The sequence below is a fragment of the Malaclemys terrapin genome, chromosome 2 (assembly GCF_027887155.1).
Source record: "Malaclemys terrapin pileata isolate rMalTer1 chromosome 2, rMalTer1.hap1, whole genome shotgun sequence".
Lineage (NCBI taxonomy): Eukaryota > Metazoa > Chordata > Testudines > Emydidae > Malaclemys > Malaclemys terrapin.
The window spans coordinates 139,280,554-139,296,682 of record NC_071506.1 but is presented as its reverse complement, the minus strand read 5'-3'; the positions used below and the strand labels follow the sequence as shown (position 1 = coordinate 139,296,682).

Genomic DNA, 16,129 nt, shown 5'->3' with positions numbered 1-16,129 from the left:
GCAGGGGTTGCCTCGAGACACGGCAGGGGGTGCGGCAGAGGCTGGCTGTGGGCAGGGGGTGCAGGGCTGGCTGCAGGCAGGGCAGGGGGGTGGGGCTGGTGCGGGCAGAACAGGGGTGGCGGGGCTGGAGGTAGGGCAGGGGTGCAGCAGGGGCTGGCTGCGGACAGGGGGTGCAGGGCTGGCTGGAGACGGGGCTGGCTGCGGGCAGGGCAGGCGGTGCGGGGCTGGTGCGGGGACGGGGTGCAGCAGAGGCAGCTTTAAATAGCCCCTGAGTCCCCCGCTATCCCAGGGCTCTGGGGGCTATTTAAAGGGCCCAGGGCTCCCCTGCTTCTACCGCCCCGGCCCTTTAAATAGCCGCGGGAGCCCTGGGGAAGCAGCGGGGCTCCAGTGGCTATTTAAAGGGCCAGGGCGGTAGAGGCAGCGGGAGTCCCAGACTTTTTAAATAGCCCCCAGAGCCCCGCAGCCCTACCCCAGGGCTCCAGCAGTGGGGGTCTGGTGGCAATTTAAAGGGCCTGGGGCTCCGGCCCCTGCTGGGAGCCCTAGGTCCTTTAAATTGCCCCCTGGGGAAGCCGGACCACCCTGGTACAGCGCACTGGCTCTTGCCGGTACACCGTACCGGGGCTTGGGCCCGGGGCCCGATTCAGGGGAATTGGTTGAATTGGCCTAAAGCCGGCCCTGGTGGGGGTATGGCCACAGAGCGCAGGGAGGGGAACCCTGAGGTGTGGGGGCTGGGTGGGTACTGGGAGTTCCTCCTGAAGGGATGGGGGTTGGCCAAGGTCACTCAGCCCCGGGGTGTGGGAGGGGGACAGGCTGAGGGCACTCAGAGCCCCAGGAAATGGGGGGGGGGCTGAGGGGAGGGACTGGCCAGGGGCACTCAGAGCTCGGGGGAGCGGCTGTCCGGGAGGAGGGCACTCACAGCCCCAGGAGGTGTGGGGGGGAGGAGCACACAGGATTTCAGGAATTCCCTGGCAGTGAAGAGCTGCTGGCGGCAGGGAGGAGCCAGCCGTGACAATCCCCACTTGGGATCCCTGGCTGGGCTAGAGGGTATGGGGGCCCGTGGCCAAGCTGCAGCGGAAGGTGACCTGAAGAAAATGCCTCGTCCTCCTGCTAGGAAGGGCCTGGGCCAGACAATGACCCACCACACAGTGTCCCAGCTCCCTGCCCCACACCTGTGGGGCACGGCCCCTCCTCTGTAGGGAGGTTGGCATGTACCTTAGTGCTGCTTCCTCCATCCCCAAAGGCCTCTCCCAGCCAGTCTCTGGCAACCCCTGCCGTTCAGTATGCACATTACCCTGCTGTGACATACCGGGGGGGGGGAACCCCTCGGGGATGGGGGGGCTGTCACACAGCTGGGCAATTTTACCCGGCTGGGCAGGAGTGACTGTCTCCCTGGAGCTGGGGTCTCAGCCCAGGTGTCTCTCTGCCCTTCCCCCCAGTAGCGCCCCAAATTGAGTTCCAGCCCCACATTCACACCCACAAGTGCTGGTGGGTTCCAATCCCAGCTGAACACGCCCACCCGGCCCTAGTGCGGAGCAGAAGGGCCCAGCGCTGCCCCACAGACCCTCTGGCTCTCCGAGCCAGCTCTTACCCATCACCGCAGCACGTCTGGCCCATGCTGAACGCTGCTGCTCTGTGCAGAGAGGCTGGCACTTCTCGCTCCTGCCGTACGAGGGGCAGGTGCTGCTACCGACTGCTCCCCCTAACCCCTGCCCTGCTGCGCTCTGGGGATGCTGCCCTGCTGTGGAGCTCTCAGGTGTCTTGAACTGGAATTTGTTTGGAGAGAAACTGCTAAGGAGCCTTATCAGCCCCGAGCAGAGAGTACCTGGGAGCCTGCCTGGGTCGGGCGGGTCTGGTACAGCCTCCCCCCAGATAAGGCTCTTCCCTGGACCTGCCACCCATTGGAATCTGGAACGATTCCCTCCGAGGTAACACCCGGGGCAGCCAGGGCAGGGCAGGGCACGGCCTGCTCCCCTGGAGCGTTAGGGCTTTCAGGAGTCAGAGGTGCCAGCAGAGCAGGTTGTACGTTAAAGCAGCGAAGGCAGTTGGGGGGCAGAGGAATTGGGTGCTTTGCCATTGCACTTGATCAGCTCAATTTGAAAATTCTTTCAAAGGAAATCCAGATGTATACATCTGACTGGGGTACATGTACACACATACACACGCACACTCACATGTGCACACACTCATGTGCACATACACGTACACGCATACATACACACATGTACACATACACATATGTACAGATGTACACATACACGCACACACGCTGTCCCTGGAGCGCCCCAGGATGCGACTGACGGGGTGGCTGGCTATTATGGAGGCAGAAGGGGGTTGGGAGAAAATAATCAAGAAGAACTTTTGCTGAAAATGCAAACCTAAGCTGGAAATCTGTGCAGGGCTGGGTCAGCGAAAATGATCTTTTGAGCTGTTCTTATTAACCGTGGTCCTGTACTTCCTGGTTTGCGTCGGACCCAGGCAGGAGACTGGGCTGCTCTCAGCTGTAGAAGCCATTGGAATGAGCCAGGTCGGAATGAGCCAGGCCCTCAGAGCCTTCTGCCACCAATCGCCCCAGCAGTCACTGATCCACACCAAACCACGTCCTTCCAGTCAGGCAGTTTCATATGCACACGTCAAACCCTTGGTTTGCCACTCAGACACCACGGTGATGGGCACAGTAAGGACCGAGAGACGCTAAACAGGCAGACAGACAAGGAAATAGTGGCCTTGCCTACAGGTGTGTGTGTGGTGCAAACGGATGAACACCAGTTGCTGGCTGAAGGCACAACCTTAATTCCTGCATCTCCTGTCTGTCAGCTATCGTTCGCTTGGCAGCCTGAGCTCCGATTTCTAACGCAGCGTTTTGCTCTGGCCTATTGTGGTTCTCATGTCCGGGGGCGCCTTGGCCCCTGGTATCAGGAGCGGTGCTAAGGAGGCTGCTTTTCAAAGGTCCTTAAGTAGGGTTGCCAACTTTCTACCTGCACAAAACCAAACGCCCTTGACCCAACCCCTTTCATGCCCTTCCCCAAGGCCCCACCCCCACTCACTCCAGCCCAGCCCACCTCTCTCAGTCGCTCGCTCTCACACCCTCACTCACTTTCACTGGGCTGGAGCTGGGGGTTGGAGTGCAGGGAGGGGTGAGGGCTCCGGTGGGGATGCGGGCTCTGGGATTGGGCTGGAGATTAGGGGGTTGGGGTGCCAGAGGGGGATCCGGGCTGGGACAGAGGGTTGGGGTGCGGACTCTGGGAGGGAGTTTGGGTGCGGGAGGGGGCTCAGGGCTGGGATAGGGGATTGGGGTGGGGGTGTGGGGTCTGGGAGGGATTAGGGTACAGGAGGGGGTTCCGACCTGGGGCAGGGGGTTGGGGTGCCGGGTGTGAGGTCTGGGAGGGAATTTGGGTGTGGGAGGGGGTTCCGACCTGGGGCAGGGTTTCTGGGTGCGAGCTCCGGCCAGGCGGCGCTTACCTCAGCCAGCTCTTGGTCAATGGCACACCGGTGCTAATGCAGGCTCCTGACCCCTGGTCTCCCTCCGCTGGCAGGCTCTGAGCAAGGCCTGCCCAGAGAACATGGATGACGAGCTCTCGATCCTGCTGACAGCACCCCCCAGCACAGACAAACTCCAGCACATCTTGGAGGTGAGCAGAATGGGGAGGGGCCGCAGGGGTTTTACCTTAGCCCTGAGCTCCAACCCCTTTCCCTGCCATCTCACCCTGGGACAGGTTGAAACTGGTAACCTGTGGGTAACAGTAACTGGTTGCTCCCAAAGGTGCTGAAGACACAATGGAAGAGGAAATCCTTTGGCCTGGATTGAAATTATTCCGACTGAAAGTGAATGAGAGAAAATAGGTCCAGAGTTCTCTTCCTAGCAGCAGAAAATGTAGCGATTGATAGAGGTTCAGGTCAGAAAGGACCATTATGTGCATCTAGTCGCCCCTCCTGTATAACTCAGGGCTAGAATGTGACCACGTGGTTCCTTCAGCCAACCATAGCATGGGACTGAGTCAGAGCACGTCTTTTGGAACGACATCCACATGCAGGAGAGCCAGCTGGCTACCAGAAAATCTCTCTTCTGCAGTGACGTGGGGTTAAGGGACACGGGGGAAAAGACATGGCGGCTGTGACTAAACTTAGAGCAGCAAGGCCAGGAAAACCAGGGTTAGGTCCCAGGCCTGGCTATCAGATCTGCTGTTTTCTATTCCTGGCTTTGGGACCATGAGCGAGTCTCTGCACCGCTGGGTGCCTCGGTTTCCCCAGCTATCAAGGAGCTAATCAAGCTTTTGTTTGTTCTCCCCATTTTACAGGGTGGGAAACCGAGACACAGTTGGGACCTGTCTACACTACAGGTCTGTCGTGCGTTTGTAATCTGCTGACCCCCACATGTTGTTCAGAGCCTATGGACAACACAGCTCCTAAAGGTACGTTTGTTCTGTGCTTATCCCCGCTGTACCAGCAGGGCTGGACAGCATTTCTCACTGTGATGTGGGGAGCAGGTCCTGGGTACTAAGGGTCTGAAGAAGCTCTCAAGGACTAATTTTTTAAAATAATTGTTATCAATGAATTGGGAGAAAACATACAATCACTGCGGATAAGATTGAGGGGTGACAAAATACAGGCAGAGTGGTAATTCCTGATGGGGAGAGGACAGTGATACAGAGCGATCTGGCTCATTCGGCCAGCTGGACCCATTCAAAGAAAACAAGTTTGAGCAGAGCCCAATGCAAGGTCCTATACGTGGCAACAAGGCACGCCGGCCACACCTCCAGAATGGGGACGTGGATCCAGGAAAGCAGTGACTCTGAAAAGGATTTAGGGGCCAGAGTGGAGAAGCCACTCAACATGAGCTCCCAGTGTGATGCTGTGGTGAACAGGGCTAAAGCCATCATTAGACGTAGGAGCAGAGCCGTGAGTAGGATAGGGAGGTGACACAGCAGCAGTGAGACTGCTATTGGAATACTGCCTCCAGTCTTGGTGTCCTCCTTTGAAAAAGATGGTCCTAGAAATTGGAGCTGGGGCAGCAAAGAGCCATGAAATGTTCTGAGGGCTGGAGAAAAATGCCTTCTAGTGAGCTATGGAAAGAGCTCAACCTGTTTAGCTTATCAAAAGAAGATTGAAGGGGACTTCATTGAAGTGTTGAAGTGCCTTAATGGAGAGAAAATACTGGGTATTAAAGGGCTCTCTAGTCTAGCAGAGAAAGGCAGAACAAGACCCAATGGCTGGAAGGTGAAAAGAGACAAATTCCTATGACAAATAAGGCACAAATATTCAACAGCGAGGATGATTGACCACAGGAAGAAGCTACCAAGGAAAGTGGTGGATTCTCCATCTCTTGATGTCATTAATAAAGACTAGATGCCTTTCCGGAATGTGTTTGCCCCAAAAGTAGCTATTGTGGTAGACAGGAGGCCTGTGATATGCAGGGGGTCAGATTAGATGCTCTAACGGTCTCTGCTGCCCATAAAGTCTACTCATTTCTGAGAAACCGAGTGTAGCATTGGGAGCAGCTTGTGATGTTTTACTGTCTAGCCGGCTTGCTTTCTAGAATGAACACTCATTGAGTGGGGTGATCCACAGGGAGTAGCTCAAACCTCCAGAGTGTCAGCCCTGTGGCAGGACATTAGCACTGCAGGGGAGGGGTGGGTGTGGCAGTGACATCACAAAGGCCTTTTGCAGAACCTCAGCCTATTGGCCAAAGGTGCAGGGGAGGTGGTGACCTCACAGAGGGATGCTGACATCAGCCAGGCAGGACAGGGGCGCAGGGCCAGGGAAACCTCAGAGACCCCTGTGGCTTTGCTTCAGCAAGTCCCCTTCTCGAGATCTCTCTTTGAGGTCTGAGAGAGTATTTGGGTTCATGTATGTGAGCACCAGGAGGAACCTCTTTTGAGTTTTCTCCTTTCTTTTTCCTGATTTCACTAGAAAACTGACGTCCCTGTTTAGAAGGTAAGAGCCTCCGAGAGGTTTGGAACCTGATGAGTCTGATGCATCTGGCGCCAGCTGAATTTTAGGCATGGAAAACACTAGCTTAAGGTGGCCAAATTTTATTCCCCACCTGGGATTTTGTCCCTTAGAATCTCTGGGGACATTAAGGTTTGTCCTTTTTGTTTTACCTTTTCCTCCATCCCTCCCTCCTTTCTCTTCATCTCTTACATCTTTTGTCCTTTCCCCGTTCCCCTCCCACCACCAGGAGGGGTGTGTGTGTGTCGTGGGGGGTGCTCTACAACTCCCATTGTGGGAGGTCCACCGAAAAATGTGGCGTTGAAATAGTGCTCAGACAGTGATCCCCAGCGGTGACCTGGGCCATCCTTTGGGCTCTCTGGTGAGAACCCTCATCCCCCCACCCCTCGGTCTCTACCCTGATTGGCTGAGCAGGGGGTTATTGACAGGGAGGAGACTCAGGTCCCTGTTGTTTTCTTTTAAGACCAAGTAAATAGTCATAACCAGTCATATGTTCAACAAATTTTGCTGCTTCTCTGCAGTTCATTATTTTCTCTACCATTCCAGTTCTCCTAAAATACTTGCTGAATAATTACTATGAACTCTTGCTGGTCTGGAACTCACTTGAGAACACTTTATTCAGGTCATTCAATGTCTGAAATTCAAGATCCGATGGTTAGTTTGAAAATCAGGGCTCTTGGGTCCTATTCCCAACTCTGCCACGGACTGGCTGTGTGACCTAAGACAAGTCAATTCTCCTTTCTCAGCCTCAGCTTCTCCCTCTTTCAAGTAGGGATAACAATCCGCTCCTACCTACCTCCCGACAGGTGGAGGATGGGGATCTATTGGAGAGTGTCACTAGGAGCAGTGCATAAGATGAGGTGTCCTATCACGTTTACTCAGATCAGATTAGGACATAATAGAATGGCTGAAATAGTCTATTTTATTTGTATTTTATTATGTTGCAATTGTTAAGAGCAGCAACTACTTAGCTCAGACTGAAACATCTCATCTAATTTTTGAGATCTAAGTGTCTCTTCTTTGTGTAGCTCAAACCTCCAAAGTGTCTGCCCTGTGGCAGGACATTAGCACTGCAGGGGAGGAGTGGGTGTGGCAGTGACATCACAAAGGCCTTTTGCAGGATCTCAGCCTATTGGTCAAAGGTGCTGGGGAGGTGGTGACCTCACAGAGAGATGCTGACATCAGCCAGGCAGGACAGGGGCGCAGGGCCAGGGAAACCTCAGAGTCCCCTGTAGCTTTGCTTCAGCAAGTCTCCTTCTCGAGGTCTCTCTTTGAGGACTGAGAGAGTATTAAGGGTCACGTACGTGAGCGCCAGGAGGAACCTCTTTTGAGTTTTCTCTTTTCTTTTTCCTGATTTTACTAGAAAACAGACGTCCCTGTTTAGAAGGTAAGAGCCTCCGAGAGGTTTGGAACCTGTTGAGTCTGATGCATCTGGCGCCAGCTGAATTCTAGGCATGGAAAACACTAGCTTAAGGTGGTCGAATTTTATTCCCCACCTGGGATTTTGTCCCTTAGAATCACTGGGGACATTAGGGTTTGTCCTTTTTGTTTTACCTTTTCCTCCATCCCTCCCTCCTTTCTCTTCATCTCTTACGTCTTCTGTCCTTTCCTCTGTTCCCCTCCCACCACCAGGAGGACTCTGTGTGTGTGTGTGTCGTGGGGGGTGCTCTGCAGTGGGAACAGGGACAATTCTCCAACTTTGGGCAGTCGAGAGCCTGGGTGAGATAAGGGGCGTTAAAGCCCTTTGTAAAGGAGAAAGGGGAGTTTCATGGTGTTGAGCACCAAGGAATTCTAAACTTTGCTAAAACATCTAGTCTGCAGAAACCAGAAATGGTTGGGGCCACATTGTAACCATTGTCTTTTTTAAAGCCCATTGAGGGATGTGAGTCCCACCCTTTTAGGTATCTGGGGTGCTGGGAGAAGAGAAGAGGTGCCTGTCTCCATTTTATGGCGTCAACAAACTACGTGCTGTGCCCCAGTTCTCGTCAGAGATCCCTGAAAAAGAACGTCTTCCCATCCATTAACATACCTGGAAAGATACTGGAACTCCTTATTAAACAATCAGTTTGTCAGCACCTACAGAACAATTTGGTTCTTAGGACTAGTGAACATGGACTTGTCAAGAACAAATCATTCCAAACCAATCCTAGCTCCTTCTTTGGCAGGGTTATGGGCCTAGTGGAGGTGGGTAAACAGTAGATGTGTGATCCATCTTGGTGTTAATAAGGACATTCTCACAAACAAACTAGGGAGATGTGGTCTAGATGCAATTAGTATAATATGTGTGCACAGATGGTTGAAAGCCCATACTCCAACAGCCCAGAACCAAACACTCCTCCTCCTGGGCAGTGTGCTCTGACCTCTAATGGTCAGATGCTGCTTAGCACTGTCAGAGCAGCTTTTGCTGGGGGATTCTCCCAGCACTTTCCAATAGTGGGAAAGTATGAAATCCCCATTTGACTGCTGGGGACAGAGCCTAGAGCGGGGAGCAACTTGCCCAAAGTCCCACAGGTCAATAGGAAACCAGCAATGTCCAGTGTGGCCCGAATCTCACACGCTCCTTTGTCTCCTTTGGGTCTCACAGGAGCTCATTGAGGAGCTGCCTGATAACTCTCCACCCGGCGCCGTCCTCGCTAACTCCCTGATTGCTGTGGGCAACCTCAGGTACCGAGACCCTCCAGCCCGGTTCCCCTAACCCCAGTGCTGCTCAGGCCCAGGGCTGGGAGTCACTGCCCCTCCCACTCCCACTCCCAGGTCACCGCCCAAGGGTGGCTCCTCTGGCAGAGGTGCGGGGAAGGGTCACTCTCTCCTGGCTGGGCTGTTCTTTTCACTCCAGTAACATTGCAACGGCTTTGGGGAGAGGCTCACTCCCAGGATCAGATACAGGAGGGGCAGCAGGGTGCAGGGAACAGGTGCTATTCCTGCCCTGCCACTGTCTGTCTGAGAAACCTTGGCCTTGTCATTCCCTGGCTCGGTGCCTCAGTTTCCCTTCTTGCCAGCCTGTGCCTATTTCCCTGTAGTTTAACCTGCGTGTTGGTGCCAGTCCCATCCCCACACTGCACAGTCTAATACCGGCTCCTCTCTCTTCCAGCACCATGACACCTGCTGTGGAGCCAGAGCTGGAGACCCACCTCCTTCGAGCTGCCCTGCACGCCGTCTTCACCCTGGGCATGGAGAAGGACACCGCCCAAGTGCAGGTAGATCAGCTAAAGTCATGGATTGAAGAGCCAGCTGTCATCCTGCCATGAGTCCTTGCTAATTGCCTGCAGTGGGATGTGAAGGAGAGAGGCCAGGATATGTGTTTGGGGGTCACACCAGTGCTTCCCAGAGACCCCACTTCCCATCCTGTGGCAAGTTTAGCCCCAGTTTCCCTAACTCTGACCCATGGCTCTCCCTTGCTTTCAGGATCTGCCTAGGGTCTTGCCAGACCTCCTGGACGCCATGCTGGGGAACCTGCTGGCAGAGTCCCCAGACACCGACAGGCTCCAGTACATCTTGGAGGTGAGCCCGATGAGAGGGGTGGGGGCAATTTTACCTTCACTCTTAGATCCATTTTCCAGTCTGTCCTCCTAGCCGGGCCCCCAGTGGGCATCCTTGGTCAGGGCAATCAGTGCAATGCCTCCTTTCCCCACAGCACATTAACTACTGGATCGTGTCCAGGGTGCCGCGAGAGAGAGCCAGGGCCGTTAAGAGCAGCACGGCCCTGCTCAGATTCACCATCACCCTCCCTGAGTTTGACGTAAGTGATCTCTGACCCCAGCTTCCTGACTCCAGGGGTAGGTGATCTGGCTCTGACGGGCTGTAGGATCTGCTGCTGCAGGGGCTGTGGATTAGGAGTGTTCCTCTTGGGAAGGCAGAGTCAGAGCAGAGAGTGAGCCTGGCTTGAGTCAAGTTCTTCTTGTCCTAGTTAAGTGGTGACTCTGGGCTTTTAAGGGGACTGTGCTCCAGGTTCATGCCTCCCTGTCATCCTGGAGCAGCTGGGGAAGCAAGTCCTCATGGAGGGCCCAGTCCAAAGCCCTGTACTCCAGGCTTCCTTGGGGGCAGAGGAAATTAAGGGTCTGGCTCTAGCTCCTATCCTCTAGCATCTCCTGCAGAGGGGCTGAGGGGAAGGAGAGTCCTGGCCCGGGGGGACTGGGAGCTAACAGGAAAATGCTGATGGAGTCCCCTCTCCCTCTCCCGTCCATTAGAACTCAGCGGAATTCCCCAGGATGGATCACCACGTGGCACAGCTGGCTCTGTCCGTCAGTGACCCAGCCAAGGACATCAGCCGGCAGGCCAGGGATGGGGTTTACCGGCTCTACCAGCTGCTGCTGCACCAGAGGAACCCAGCTGGGAAATGGCACCCGCTAGAAGAGTGAGACTGGGACCCCAGCCAATTTCTCTCAGACTGACCCCGGCTGGAGGATGAGTCTCTCTATCTCTTTCTGTGTTCCACACCACGCCCTGCAATTCTGTTGGGCCGGGTACGCAGCGAGGACTCTGCCCACTGTGCAGCCACCAATGGGATTGGAAGGACACAAGCCCTGCAACCAGAAGGACAAATGTGTGTGTCTCTCTCTCCCTGTCACCTACTCCCTCCTGGGGGAAACCCAGCAGCTGATGGGGGACAAGGTGAGCAGCTGCATTAGACTCAGGAGATTGGGGCGGGGCCCAGGCCTCATTCCCATCCTGTGGCCATTCGCTGGCCTGGCACAAGGAGCCTGGTGGGGAATGAAAGGGAGAGCAGGTACTCCTGGGAAGGGAGATGAATTCACCTCCATGAGCAGGAGCGAGCCAGCTTGTCCCCGGAGCAGCTCCACCCAGCTCTTTAGCCAGGCTAATTAATGACAAGCTTTGCCTCATCCCAGACTTACGTTCTTAGCACAGGGTGCTATCGCTCTTGGGAAGGGCAGGAGAGTCCCCCAAGTGCCCTCTGCGAGACTCTCCTGTCCCACAGGGCCGCACCCAATTCCTAGTGGTCTGGTGTCTGTGTCACCCGAGCCACCACCCAGAGTTGCTCCCATCACTGGCAGCCTGGGAGGCCAAGGACTGACGGGTGATGGCATCTGACCAGGCAGGGCTGAGGCACATGGGCAGGGGACGCTTGTCCTGCTGCTGGCAAGGCTGGACCCGTTCTGGAGAGAACAGGAGGATTCAGTCAGCAGTAGGGTTACCATGTCTAATAAATAAAAAAAGAGGACCCTCCACGGGCCCTGGCCCCGCCCATTTCCCCACCCCTAGCCCCGCCCCAACTCCACCCCTTCCCCGCCCTAACTCAGCCCCCTCCTCCCTCCCACTCCCAGCCATGGGGAAAGGGCTGCCCCAGCGCTACCGGCTTCACGGTTTGCCGGGCAGCCCCCAGACCCTGCGCCCCCGGCCGGCGCTTCCCCAGCGCAGCTGGAGCCCGGGAAGGGAAGTGCCTGGCCCGTGGCTCGGGGTCTGGAGGCAGGGGGGGCTGCCCGAAGCCGGTAGCGCTGGCTCGGGCAGCTCGGCTCTTAAAGTCTGAGAGGGGAGGAGCGGAGCAGAACAGCCGCGGGAGGGGAAGTGCCCGGCCGGCATTTTCCCGGACATGTTTGGCTTTTCGGCAATTCCCCCCGGACGGGCGTTTGATTGCCGAAAAGCAGGACATGTCCGGGAAAAACCGGACGTATGGTAACCCTAGTCAGCAGGGGCTGCCGATCCGTCCCATTCACCAGGGCTGCCATCCTGCGGCTTCAGCATTAGTGGCTGGGGTGACTTGGGGAAAGGTCTCAACCTCCCCACATCCCACTTCACTGCTGCCAGAATCCCTCCTGCCCCCCCGCTACAGTCCCCTCCCTACCCAACCTGGGTGGGGCTGGAGAAGAGGGGTCTGAGAACTTGAGCTGTGGATTGGAGGTGGAACAGCTGTCAGGGGCACTGACGGGGAAGTGGCAGGAGCTCCCCGTACAAGGAGGGGGGTTGCCACTGGAGGTCACTAGGAAGGACAACAAGACTCCATCCTGGGGGTCAGGAGGGGGAATCCATCCCTCAGAGGTGGGCAGGGGCTGGGTGGAAATGCTGCTGGTTCCAGGGGCCGTTAATCCCCCCTGATTCCTCGGCGGCATCTGAGTCTCAGATAGGTTCTCGTTCCCTTGCAGCATGAGGACGTCACGGCCAATGTGATGCGCCAGCTCCATATCATGCGGCACTTGCGCCAGGTGCCCGAGGCGCTGCAGGGCCTGTGCCTCTGTGGCCACCAGCAACTCCCGCTCTCTGCTGCAGGTACTGCTCTGGCTCTCTGTAAATGGGGAGCTAGAGGAAGGGGAAATGGAGCCCCCTGGCACTCACAGAAACCCTCTCCCCTCTCTGTGGGGTAGGGTCCTTTCCTCTGCCCCCAAATTCCTTCATCTGGGACAGGAGCTCTTTCCCTCACACCCATTCCCCTCCCCCCTTTCCTTGATCTACCCCCATCCCATTCCCCCTGCGCCCAGGCAGAGCTCTGCCTGCCCCATATGGTGCAGAAAGGCCTGTGATATGCAGGGGGTCAGAATAGATGCTCTAACGGTCTCTTCTGCCCATAAAGTCTACTCATTTCTGAGAAACCGAGTGTAGCATTAGGAGCAGCCTCTGCTGTTTTACTGTCTAGCCGGCTTGCTTCCTAGAATGAACACTCATTGAGCGGGGTGATCCACAGAGAGTAGCTCTGTGACATACTGGTGGAGGGTCTGCAAGGTCCATGGCCACCCCAGCCACCTCCACCTTGCCTGCCTCATGGGGGTTTGTGTCAGAGGACACCTTCTCCTTCTCCTTTCTTTCTAACTTCTTAGGGCCCTGGCCCCTCGTTCAGCCACTCAGTAATTTCCTAAGCAGGCCATGTCTTTTGATGTGGCCTGCTTCTCTGCCCCCAAAACAAAGAACTCTTGCTCCCATCTTGGCCTTAGGCCACGCTTATACACTTTCTCATGCCCTTCTCCCTGGGCTAACCTTCTCAGCACAGCCCAGGCATGCTCTCCTTCTCTGCTCTTTTTGTCCATGGGCATAGCAGATCCTGGGTTGATTTCCCTTTGCAGGATCTCTCACAGGTATTGCTGCTGCTGCATCTGTAGCTCCACCTGCACTTCCTTCTGCGTCTGTTGGTTTTCTAGGAGCTGCAGGAGAAACCCCTAGATCTGTTTTGGCTGCTTAGCCAGTCCCTGGAACTGAAGTGGGAAATCCAGCGACCAGCTTGGTCCCTTGATACACCTGCTTGGGGGAGGGATAGCTCAGTGGTTTGAGCATTGGCCTGCTACACCTGGGGTTGTGAGCTCAATCCTTGAGGGGGCCATTTAGGGATCAGGGCAAAAAACTGTCTGGGGATTGGTCCTGCTTTGAGCAGGGGATTGGACTAGATGACCTCCGGAGGTCCCTTCCAACCCTGATATTCTATGATTCCTTCAGCAACCAAGGCTTCCCTCACGGATCACAGGGGGAACTCAATCCTGCCAACTATGCTAATCATAAATGAATCTACTCATCGTTAGGTGCCCCCCGGCGGCCAGGCATGGCATCACAGCCCTCTCGCTGGGCTAGCGTCCCCCATCCATGGTCGCTCCAGCACCACGGCAGTTTCTCTGCCTGGTAACTCCGGCCAGCTCACCACCTTTAGTCCACCCTTCTGGGGCCCAGCTTGCCTCACACTAAAAGTCCAAAGAGGTCTTTCCACAGACAGAAGTCCTTCTGCCATCGCTGGGGCATTGCTCAGCCTGTAGCCCCCTTGCTGGGCTTGGGAACCCTCTCCAGGTGCGTGTACGCCGCCTCCTCTGGGGCCGGTAGGGGAACCCAGTCCCACCCTGACATTGATAGCAGCTCAGGGCCCTGGACCCAACAGCTAGGTCTGCACCTTTCTCTTTGCTGCACTTTTCCAACCTCTCTTCTCAAGTTCCCCTCCAGGCTTTCCTTGCTGCTCTGAACTTCCTACCTCGTTCTCAATCCTGTTGCTACCCCAGCTGGGGTGTATCACCACTGAAGTCTGGCTCTTTAGGGGGGCGGATATGGTGCTTCTCAGTTCGGGCTCATTCTGTAATCAGCTTTCTGTGAGTGCCAGGGGGCTCCATTTCCCCTTCCACTAGCTCCCCATTTACAGAGAGCGAGAGCAGTACCTCCAGCAGGGAGCGGGAGTTGCTGGTGGCCTCAGAGGCACAGGCCCTGCAGCGCCTCGGGCACCTGGCGCAAGTGCCGCATGATACGGAGCTGGTGCATCACATTGGCCGTGACGTCCTCCTGCTGCAAGGGAACGAGAACCTGTCTGAGACTCAGACGTCTCCGAGGAATCAGGGGGGATTAACGGCCCCTGGAACCAGCAGCATTTCCACCCAGCCCCTGCCCACCTCTGAGGGATGGATTCCCCCTCCTGACTCCCAGGATGGAGTCTTGTTGTCCTTCCTAGTGACCTCCAGTGGCAACCCCCCTCCTTGTACGGGGAGCTCCTGCCACCTCCCCCTCAGTGCCCCTGACAGCTGTTCCACCTCCAATCCACAGCTCAAGTTCTCAGACCCCTCTTCTCCAGCCCCACCCAGGTTGGGTAGGGAGGGGACTGTAGAGGGGGGGGGCAGGAGGGATTCTGGCAGCAGTGAAGTGGGATGTGGGGAGGTTGAGACCTTTCCCCAAGTCACCCCAGCCACTAATGCTGAAGCCGCAGGATGGCAGCCCTGGTGAATGGGACGGATCGGCAGCCCCTGCTGACTGAATCCTCCTGTTCTCTCGCAGAACAATAATTGTATCTATCCAATGAGTTCAATTCACTCCTGTTAGAATTTCTTTGAACTCAGTGGTATTATCCTCGGGATGGACGTGTGGATTTTTTAAAAGTTTAAATTCACCATCAGAAAGCCTGTTCTCTCTGACTCGGGGTCTACAAAGGCAGCTGTGTTGTTCTAGGTAGAAAAATATCTAGTTAGCTAATGACATGGCAATTAACTGCTATTTCCACAAACACACCAATCCTCTTTTGTGTAAGATGCAATTAGGGGGCAGCAGTCTGTGGTGAGGGATATGATCAGACACATCCTCTTGCAAATGAGATTTCATTCCAATTGTTTATTTCAGTCCAAGGCCCGTTCGCTGCATCACTCCCCGGGAAAGGTAGCCATGAAAACAGCCTCAATTGTGAGCCAGAGCACACATGCGCCAAAGAAATGAAACGTCACTGAAAGAGGATTGTTTCATCTTTATGGAAATTAGGCATGTGAGAGCGTAGGTTTCAAATATTCAATTGCACATGCCCCAGGGTCCCATATGCCAGCAGCACACAGTAATCACAGGATCATTAACCACCCCTCTGAACAGGGCCCCGTTACTGCCTGAATACAGAGGTATCATATGGACATGTGCAGACAGTTCTAAAGGGGAGGTTTAATCAGAAATAAATGCACCTGCTCGCATTTCCAGTGAAAATGCAGCCACGGTGTTCAGGAATTGCTCTCCTATAGATCACAGAGAGTTAAATGGCTCTGCTCTGCCATTTGGACCCACCGCACTTCCCTTTGTATTGTGGTGGAGCCTCAACTGAGTTCACGGCCCCATTGTGCTAGGTGCTGTACATAGACTGTAAGCTCATTGGGGGCACAGGCCGTCCTTGCTGGGTAAGAGACACTGGAACTCCCCATTTTGCAAACGGAGAAATGAGGCACGAGGAAAATAAGTGATTTGCCCAAGATCAGGCAAGAAACATGTTGCAGAGGTAGGAATCAAACCCAAATCTACAAGTCTAGTGCCTTAACCACAAGGCCATCCTTCCTCTCCAACGAGGCAGACACCAGGGTGCCATGATGGCGGACACACAACCCAGTGAGGTCCAGCAGAACGAACTGGAAACACCGGAAAGGCCTTAAGTGACTATTTCAATGAAAGGTGGCTCATTCCTGCAGGTTTCTTGTAATTTCCTTAGTTTGTTCCTTAATCAGTAACATCACGCATGTTGGAGGAGGTAGACCCCAAGCATTTCATTGCTGCCTTAGCAATGATGAAGGGAAGGGAAAAAAATAAACCCCCAACGCTACTATCTCACAAAACCCTGAGTCAATTAAATGAACGTTCTTCCCTATACATTTGCCTGCCATGACAAGCATTTTTATCTGTTTTCATAGGTCATTTGAAATCAGATCAGCTTCTCACCTGATGTATTGCAAGAGAGAAGTCCTTGTCACAGCAGGGAAAGGTTCATACATAGGTCACAGCAGAACTTAGCTTTGCTGGAATGGGATGC

At 55.0% G+C, this 16,129-nt stretch overlaps 2 protein-coding genes across 4 annotated transcripts in view; one reads left to right on the top strand and one right to left on the bottom strand.

The window, feature by feature from the left end:
- Positions 1-1,794, bottom strand: part of LOC128832223 (tetraspanin-15-like) — a 527,474-nt gene extending 525,680 nt beyond the window's left edge. The window contains exon 1 of the mRNA XM_054019375.1: positions 1,589-1,794. The gene's annotated coding sequence lies outside the window, so the exon portion shown is untranslated. The remainder of the gene's footprint in view (positions 1-1,588) is intronic.
- A 1,639-nt stretch (positions 1,795-3,433) lies between these two features.
- On the top strand, positions 3,434-11,407 carry LOC128832082 (maestro heat-like repeat-containing protein family member 7). 3 transcript variants are annotated; one of them, XM_054019138.1, is made up of 8 exons: positions 3,434-3,629; positions 4,296-4,409; positions 5,908-5,931; positions 8,531-8,610; positions 9,038-9,143; positions 9,352-9,447; positions 9,581-9,685; positions 10,134-11,407. In XM_054019138.1, the coding sequence occupies exons 5-8, from the start codon at positions 9,042-9,044 to the stop codon at positions 10,302-10,304; spliced, it is 474 nt and encodes a 157-aa protein (XP_053875113.1). In that variant the 5' UTR covers positions 3,434-3,629; positions 4,296-4,409; positions 5,908-5,931; positions 8,531-8,610; positions 9,038-9,041; the 3' UTR covers positions 10,305-11,407. The 3 variants fall into 3 exon arrangements, with proteins under 3 accessions (XP_053875113.1, XP_053875112.1, XP_053875111.1); XM_054019137.1 differs by lacking the exon at positions 5,908-5,931; XM_054019136.1 differs by lacking the exons at positions 3,434-3,629; positions 4,296-4,409; positions 5,908-5,931 and having other exon boundaries at positions 8,271-8,610.
- The last annotated feature ends 4,722 nt before the right edge of the window (positions 11,408-16,129 follow it).

Excerpts from the sequence above, each read along its gene's own strand:
- LOC128832082 (XM_054019136.1), top strand. The coding sequence starts at position 8,390 with ATGAAATCCCCATTTGACTGCTGGGGACAGAGCCTAGAGCGGGGAGCA. Across the intron at positions 8,611-9,037 it reads ATTGCTGTGGGCAACCTCAG|CACCATGACACCTGCTGTGG; the intron begins GTACCGAGACCC and ends TCTCTCTTCCAG. Across the intron at positions 9,144-9,351 it reads AGGACACCGCCCAAGTGCAG|GATCTGCCTAGGGTCTTGCC; the intron begins GTAGATCAGCTA and ends CCTTGCTTTCAG.